We start from the raw sequence: 9,011 nt of genomic DNA on the forward strand, positions 1-9,011 counted from the left end.
ATTGTTAATTATTTTGCATTTTAAAAGGTTTTACATAACTGATGGGAATACTCTAACAATATAATTTGAACATTTTTTTTTTGGCTTCATTTTACTCAATTAGTAAAGCCATTTATTATCGAATAAATGATTTAGGTTCCAATCACGCTTACACCAAAAATCAATTAACATATTAATTTGATGAAAGAGTATCATTATAATAAATAAACATCATAAGTAAAAGAATCACCCAAGTTTAAACCCCCTCATTCAATTATTAAATTACATAATAATAAACTATCATGTCTCTATTTTTTTAAAGGGTAAAATATAGTAATTACCCCTTAAATTCAGACTAATGCTAATTCGGTTTAAGACATTTCAAATTTGATCAACTTGTTCCCTAAACACAAACAAATATTGAAAAATTTTATTTATGTTAGTTGTAATAGTTTGATTGACTTTTAAATAAGTTAACTGCAACGTCGGTTATGAGTACATTACATGCCGACTATGTTTAAAAACCAAATTGGTCAATTTTAAAACATACCATTTGGAATTAACCCAAACCTTTATTTTACCCAAAATAAATAAACCAAAAGTACCATTTATCTATGCTACCACATGGCAAATATTGAGCTTCTCATTATTTTGTAAATAAAATATTCTTTTTCCATTGATAAAATTCAAAAACCATTAAAAAAAGAACAAAGAAACAAAAAACAAAACAAAAGTTCAAAAAAAGGGAGGTGTACTAGACAAGACGCGCTGTCTCAAAAGTCTTGTCTTTAATCCTAAAACAATTAAAATTTGAAAGCAAAGCAAAAGCTCCAACTCAGAGAGAGTTGGGTTGGGTGTGTGTGTTTGTGTTTTCCATTTTCCATTTTCCATTATCATCATCGTCATCATCATCATCTCTCTCTCTCTCTCTCTCTCTCTAACATGGGTTCCAGCAATAGTCGACTGGAGTCACGCCCTTCTCGGCCCCCACGAGTCAACGGCACCAATCGCTCTAACGTCTTCTCTCTCATCTGTGGTGGCTCCTCTTCTCGCGCTACCCATCAGGTACACCATTTTCAACCCAAAAAGGCTTTTATCTTTTACTTATTTTTTACCAATACCCATTTCGTTTTTGTGTTTATTTTCCATCAATTCTTGAATCTTGATATTCAAGATATGGCTTTTTGATGATTTGGGTTTTGCTCAATCGGTGCCAAAGATCGTCCCCATTCATCATCGCCATCGAGGAAACTTGTTCTTTTTAAGCTGTAAATCTAATACCCAATTTATGGTTTTTGATTGTTTTCATCATCATAGTGTGAATTTGCAATTGAAAAATTGTAGAGGCTTTTTGGGTGATTTGGTACTGACCAATTTATGCAAAAGATGGGGTTCCTTATCGGTAATGATAGGGTTTGTTTAGCTATTTTGATTATCGCCTTATATAAAGGGAAAAAAGGGTTGTTTTCTAGTTATTTATTTATTTTAATATTTGTTTCTTGTGTTTTATTATATGCATGAATGTGTTTATTGTTAGATATATGGTGTCAATTGTAATAGTTTTTAATTATTTGGTGTTGGAGTCTTAAGCATCTGGAATTTTGGTGAATTGGGTCATTCATTTGAAGTCTTAACTTACCTTCACAATACAATCATGCCATATAAACATGAAGAAAAAGGATTAGATATAGGATTTAGGGTCCACTATATAGTTGGTTTACTAAATTGGACACTTAACTTGGCAAGTTGAAACTATAATTTTTTATTTATTTTTAATATTTTTATAATTTCAGCATTTAGTGATGTCGTTCTATTAATTTTAGTGAATGGTGGAATGCTCTTTAGGGTTGAAACTTCTGATCTTGGACAATTAAAGTTTATTGAACTGATCTTAATTGGAGGTTTTAGATGTGGTAATTTTCCTAAAGTGGCTGTTAAATTTGTGTGGTTTCCTTCTTAAGCTTGGAAGTGGTCCATCATTGCATTGGATGTCATATTTATGGAATCTGCCTATGGTAAAATAATGATAGTAGTTGTTGTTCTAAAGTTCTAAGGTAAAAAAAAAAAATTTGGACAATGGGAATGAAAAAATCTAATTCTTATGCAAAGAAGTATCATTTTTTTTTAATGATGCTTGGTCAATATGCTTATGAAGACAATCTGTAATTTGGCATTTTTTCTTCTTCCTCTTTGGAAGGTGATGAAGAATGTCCACTGGGTGTGTGGCCTTTGAATGGTTCTCTCTGGGGATCAGCAGTGATATGATTAACAATCATTGAGAAGAAGTTCCTAAGGGCCCTTTTGTAGATGTGCTCCAGTATGACTTTTATAAATTGAACAGAGCTGGCTATTTATTTACATATAAGATACTTTCTTGCTTCAATTTTCCATAATCATCGTAAGTTGGGGTCCTCTTCATCTTTAGAGTGCTCTTGGGACAGCTGAATGGTTTTGCAGTTTGGACCATCTGTGTGGGTAGAGAGCTTAAAACAGCATTGTTAACTCAACTGTGAGGATGTAGTGAGGGTGGCACTATTTCAGTAATTCATGCAATATTGTGTTATCTGGATAAGTCTAATTTTTGGTATATGAAATAAATCTCTCTCTCTCTCTCTATGTTGGTAAAACCATAAAAGCACCAGGCGCACTTAAGCACAAAGGCCTTCTAGAGCCTAGGTGCAAAGTGCAAGTGCAAGCATGTGCTTCATTGAAGGGAAGCGCACATTTAAAAACAAAAAAATTGATAATAATTATTAATGTGCAATACAATAATCAAGTGATCAAATATTCATATAAATTTAAATAAAACATTTTACTTAATTCATATAGCATTTATATAAGCCCCTCCTTTTGCAATATTACCACAAAAATTTCAAGTCAAGTCATTTTTAGTATTTGGACAAGCTAGATATGAGTACTTATGTCAAGATCCTTGAATCTCTGGTTGCCATAATGCGCTATGACTGCTTACTAACATTAGTTAATAATTTAATCACTTAATAAGTATAAGTCTATAAAAATTAGTCAATATAAGTCTTAGGATCAATGGTGGACTATGGAGTGATTGTGGTCCCAAATGGGTCTTATAGAATTTGTAAAATTGGAGAGGTTGGGAGGTGTATCTGTGAATGGTAGCACACCATAAAATTGAATTTATATATCAAATCAATAGTTTATATCAATAGTGTTTAGACTTAAGATCTTATGGTTACAATTTAGTTTTGGTTTTTTTTTTTGGGAAAAAAAAGCGTGCTTCTTTGAATGCGTCCTCACTTTAGAGGTGAAAAGTGCTGGAGCTTTGGCATTTTGCGCTTAAGCATGTTTTTATCAACGCTGAACCTCTCTCTCTCTCTCTCTCTTGGATGTGCGTATCTTGTCAGTAATTTGCTGTGTCCTTTCAGAACTATATATCCTGAAAAAAGTATCCACAGATTTTATATTAAGGGATTCAGGCACCTTTGCATGTGAATGTAATTTAGGACCTTTAACTCTATATTATATAAGCATGACAACTTTTTTAATTGAGTTGGTGATGGTTAGAAACCTATGGCCATATTATATAAGTGGGTGAATTGTTTGCTGCTGTTTTGCAATGGACATAGACTTATTATGTTTAGCTTCCTGATTGAAACACATCAATATTTAGATTTAAAAGATCCTGAAGGAAAGAGATCCTGAAAAGTACACACAGCTTTTATACTGAGGCTTTTAGGCACCTTTGCATGTGAACGTAATTTGGGACCTCCGACTCTATTTTAAACACAACAACTATTGTAATTGAGGTGATGCTGGTTAAAATCCGATGGCCATTTCATATTAGAGGGTGAATGGTTTGGTGTTGCACCAATATTTTAGATTTAAAAGAACCTAAAGAAAAGAGAAAGCAAACTGGTAACAGAGCCTTCTAGTTGTCCAAGCATTAATGTGATAATCCATTAATCCCTTAGTCTCTATCTAAGCAACAATATCAAGTGATCATGAATTATTTCAAAATTTAGAATATTCTATATATGTGGTCTTGAATATTCAACCATTCATATTGTTCAATTTTCTTGTGACGTGAGTTTTGCACTTAAAAAAAATTATTAAATAATGAAACAACTAATTGGAAGATGTTCTTCTACTGCAGTTGGAAGATCGTCCAGTTGAATTTCTGGTGGATTCTGCAGAACATTCTAATCAACTCATCAATGAAGTTCAGAACATCACAGAGGAAACCACTCTAAGTACTGGTACTGGAAGGTTCTCATGCTCAAATACTGAAATTGGTGCCTCATCTGAAAGCAGTATTTTGGCTAGTGAGGATACTTCAGTTGAACATGGTTCAGTATACATTGAAACTAATAATCGAGGGAAGTGCTTTTCTGAAAGTAAGGAGCTAGTTCCTCCTCATCAGGTAAGTGCTGGTCATAGTCATGATGAGTCTTATAGGGATAGTGGTACTACAGCTAGTACTTCGTTAAAAGAACAACAATCTTCAGACCCAGTCTCTGTTAATGTTTCCACTAACAAGGATGCAGTCAATGGTATTGATGATTCAGTGGACAGGAGAGTACCTCAGATATGTCCCAAGGTTCATCCTAGCAGCTCATCTTCTCAAGAGATAGGAGATTCAAGTTCCCGTAGAGTGTCTGTTGAGAATCACATTGGTGAAGTAACTGCATCTGATTCTGATTCTGTTCCTCATGAGTCCAATTTACCAGCAACATTTCGGTCGTTGGGAGATGGATCTCTTCCGGAGGCAATACCTTCAGGTTTAGGATTCCTTGTTTCCAATAGGGACCGGAGCTGGGCAGATGGAAGTGTACTTCAGGTTGATGTGGTGACTATCTCTTCCAACATTATTTCAAGTAGCAATGCCGATGAAGGTAATCGGGAGGTCAGAAGGAACAGTAGAAGACTGTTTTGGGATGCTTTTTCAAGACGCAGTTCTAGAAGGAACAGTGATTCTCCGACCATTCTTTTGTCAACCGATGATACTGATGATTTAGGATCTCATGATAGATGGCTCCTTGATTTGAGTGGTGACTTTTTTGATGATGGTGTTGGAAGTGATCGTGGATATCTGGGCAGTAGAATTCACAGATTGAATGAACAACGACGGCATTCAAGATCTGAGGTGATTCTTGGAACTCTTTATTATATTCTCTATATGGCTTCATTCTTTTGGAATTGTTTGAGCTTATGGTCAGTGTGGTGTAGTATTTTGAAACTATTCATTTCCATTATATTCTCATAAGTACACTTTTTACCTACACCTGATAATGTTTGTTGAAGTTTCTCATTATTATTATACATTCTCAATGTGGTTATTGTAACGGGCATATGTTGCTAGCTATGTTTTGTGTACTGTCTAATCTTACTTCATGCTCCTTGGTAATTTTTATCAACTGCTCCTGCATAGCTCTTTGCAAATCAGGGAAAGACTGTAGTAGTTGTTGTAATGGGGCAGCTAAAGTGATATATGGTACTTTTAAATTTTACTTTTTTCTCATGAACTGCTACTGCATAACTCTTTGCAGATCTGGGAAAGACTTCGTGGAAGCCTTGATGACAATGGCAGGCGAAATACCACTTGTCCATCAGGTCTTCACCAAGATGGTAGATGCTCATGTGAGTCACTCTCGATGAATGAAGAATCTAGTACTCGTGCAAGTATATCACGCATAGTCATGCTTGCTGAAGCTTTATTTGAGGTGATTTTCTTTTCTGAACTAGCTGATTGCCTGTAAAGGGACACTTTTTTTATTTGTTTGGGGGGGGGGGGGGGGGGTTACTTTGCACCAGAAACTGAGGTGTAAGTGTAAGACCAAAATTTTTTACACTTCCCAATATGCCACCAGACCCTTTTTAAACAATTAACACTTAACACTTTATCAAGGTTTCTGCGGCCATAATTTTGGAGAAGATGGGTTGGGGTGTGTGGCCGTCTTTTGAAATATATTCCATCATATAAACTTAAGAATGTTTGGGGTTCTATAGGAATATTTCACTTTGTTTCAGGTAGCATTTGAAAACATAAATAGGTTAACTTTTGTATCAAATTTGGATTTTGGTTTGTTCAGAAATGCTCCTGTTTCTGGCTGTGTTTGGTTCGATGTAAAATGTTTTCCCAGTGTAAAATATTTTCAGGTGAAAATATTTTTCAGAAAAGAAAATATTTTTAGGTGTTTGGTGGCATTTTAAAAAATACTTTGAAAAATATATTTTAGTGTTTGGTTGTGTTCTTGAAAATACTATAGAAAACACATTTTCTACTTGTTGCTCACATTTTCTTACACTTTCTCAGCTTCCAAACAAATATATAATATCATTTCTCAATAGATAAACACAAAAGAAACAAAACTCAACAAAAAATTCATCAAATCCGGTCAAATTGAGAGAAGAAAGGAAGAGAGAGAGCGCGATTGGGTTCGATCTAGAGGCGGCGGAGGCAAGATTGCGCGGCGGAGGCGACTGGGTCACGGTGGTTTGCTCGACATGGGTAGAGAGAAAAAGGGTAGATCGGTGACATGGGTGGCAAAGGGAGGAAGAGGGAGGAAGAGAGAAACAGGGCAGATCGGCGGTGGAGTCGATCTTTGCTTGATCGGCGGTGAGAGGCATGGCCCAGACGGCGGTGGAGTCGATCTCAAGTTTAGGTGACCGGCCTCTCTCTCTGACAGTGGGTGGCTCTCTCTCACTCTCTCTCTGACGATGACCAGCCTCTCTCTCTCTCTCTCGGTTCGGTTTTTTTTTTTTTTTTTTGGGAAATGGTTTGAAGGTAAAGTAGATCTGTAATCTATTTTGAACTTCAGCCAAGCTCATTTTACAGTCAACGGAAATGATTTTCCATTTGACCAAATTTTCCATGCACAACCAAACACACGGCAGGGTGTAGATTGTTTTCCCAAATCCATTTTCAGCTGAAAAAAACGCAGCGTCTGTGATTTAGTATGTTAAATAAGCATTATTTGGGGACATTGGGAGATCCACCAAGTTAAAGATGAGGCCTAGGTTTGATTCTTTGGTGGTTCAACAGTTCACTATCCTTCAACGCTAAATCTTCCCTATGATATTAAGTTTTCTTCTAGTTTTTTTAATTTGGTATTGTTGTCATTCTATTTTTTGTTCTGTTTTGAGTGTTTGTGTCCCTGTGCTAATCATTAATCGCATCTATTTGATTGCATATTAACTTGTTTACTGATCCCTTAGTTGTAAGAGATGGGATAGTTGTGAGATTTGGGTCCTCAGAGAATGTGAAATTCTTGCTCATGGCTACTTGGATAAAATTCTCCGTTTATCAATGATCCTTGAACCAAACAGTGTCTCCTTCCCCCATAAATAAGCAGTGTGGTGTCAGGCCACAGTCGGATCCTGTGTTGGTTCTTGAGTTGTATTTTCCTATCCAAAATATTCTTATTTATTCTTTCAACTGTTGAAGTATCGGATCACAATAACATCTGTGGAATTCCACCGATTATATTGGTAACTTAATTTTGTTGTAATGTGTGATTTGCAGGTTTTGGATGAAATTCACCGTCAGCCTGTGTCACTTTCCCTATCTATGGTTTCACTTCCAGCCCCTGAATCAGTTGTTAACTCTTTTCCTCTCAAGAGCCACAAAAAGGTTGAGACAGCTGAGGGCAGTGAAGCAGAACAGTATGATTCTTGTCATATCACTGTCATTTATGATTATATATATGTGTGTGTGTGTGTGTGTGTGTGTATTTATTAGTGAACTATCATGTGCATTGAGCATGCTTGTGTATGTGTTGGTAATGAGTTATATTTTGATAGGTGTTACATTTGCCTGGCTGAGTATGAGGAAGGGGACAAAATCCGAGTTCTTCCTTGTCACCATGAGTATCATATGTCATGTGTTGATAAGTGGCTTAAAGAGATACACGGGTATGTCTTTGCCACTCTGTACTTCTTCCTTTATTGTCTTTTTTCTCCCCTATTCATATTATAATCCTTTTTTCCCCTGATGCATCTCTCTCTCTTTCTCCATTGGTGTTTTACAGAGTATGTCCACTTTGTAGAGGAGATGTTCGTGAGGGTTTGACTGAATCTTCTGTTTCTAACTCAGAAATCCCTTCCCTTTGATAGAATTGTACATACTGATGTAAATAGTGATAACCTCTCACACTGTCACGCATACAATGTGTATTCACAGTCTTTATATGTTGAACTGTATCACAATTTAATGTTATTTTTTCCTATTTCGTAGCTTCTGTTCCTCATGATCTGGTTTGTGCAACTTTTCATACCAGTTTAGAAATTGAGATTTTGCTGCTCGGCCCTTTAGCTTCTTCATTGTTATACCTTCTATTAAATGTTTATAAATATATTCAGCAAAAAAAAAAAAATGTTTATAAATATGATTAATCTAACCTACCCAGGCCCGTGCATGATGTTGACTCAGCTGCAAGGTTCTTGCATGTATTGCCATGGTTTTTAGTAATGTCATGTTGTAGTTTCCTACTTGAATGTCTAGAAATGATCACTGTAATGGAAGATGCACCTTTACATATTTTTGAATGGGACTTGGGAGGGAGAGGACAGGAGAGTGAACTTGAATTAAAAAAGAAATGTTTCTTGGGGATGCTATTTACAGAATTATTACTGGATTGTGAATACGACCTCTCAGAGCAGGTTGTGATCTTTAAATAAGGGAGACTTTCTAAAGGATATTTTAAACAGAGTATGTCAAGGTGGACCGGTGATATGCTGTGAAAGCATATGGAACAAATTGAATTTTTTGCCGTATGGGTTATCAGCTGCGAAGGCAAAGGTCGTTTTTCTTGAACTAATTGGTGGTTAGCCTCATATTGGGTGAAAAAACGGCTGTTCTCTTACCATTGTTTTGGAGGAGGCTTTTGGTGGAGGTCCTAAGGGTGGAGTAGAAAAGAAAAACTAGGAGAGAGAGAGAGAGTCTAACTCAATATTTTGAGTGTTAGGAAAGCTAAGATATGATAAGACTAGCTCTACTTCACTAGAACTTAAGAGAGGAGAAGAGATGGTGTCTTTGTGTGTTTTGGAATGGAGGAGAG

The 9,011-nt window shown here is 36.0% G+C and overlaps 1 protein-coding gene across 1 annotated transcript; it reads left to right on the forward strand.

The window, feature by feature from the left end:
• Nucleotides 1-741: 741 nt before the first annotated feature.
• LOC115977164 (E3 ubiquitin ligase BIG BROTHER-related-like) lies at nt 742-8,265 on the forward strand. Its single transcript, XM_031098857.1, has 6 exons — nt 742-1,044; nt 4,109-5,098; nt 5,502-5,675; nt 7,478-7,617; nt 7,756-7,866; nt 7,983-8,265. Exons 1-6 carry the CDS (start codon nt 922-924, stop codon nt 8,062-8,064), a joined length of 1,620 nt encoding a protein of 539 aa, XP_030954717.1. The 5' UTR covers nt 742-921; the 3' UTR covers nt 8,065-8,265.
• The last annotated feature ends 746 nt before the right edge of the window (nt 8,266-9,011 follow it).

The sequence above is a fragment of the Quercus lobata genome, chromosome 2 (assembly GCF_001633185.2).
Source record: "Quercus lobata isolate SW786 chromosome 2, ValleyOak3.0 Primary Assembly, whole genome shotgun sequence".
Lineage (NCBI taxonomy): Eukaryota > Viridiplantae > Streptophyta > Magnoliopsida > Fagales > Fagaceae > Quercus > Quercus lobata.

Bases quoted from the DNA above. Each gene is read 5' to 3' on its own strand.
- LOC115977164 (XM_031098857.1), top strand. From the start codon at position 922: ATGGGTTCCAGCAATAGTCGACTGGAGTCACGCCCTTCTCGGCCCCCA. The intron at 5,099-5,501 runs GTGATTCTTGGA...AACTCTTTGCAG, and splicing joins GACGGCATTCAAGATCTGAG to ATCTGGGAAAGACTTCGTGG. The intron at 7,618-7,755 runs GTATGATTCTTG...ATATTTTGATAG, and splicing joins GAGGGCAGTGAAGCAGAACA to GTGTTACATTTGCCTGGCTG.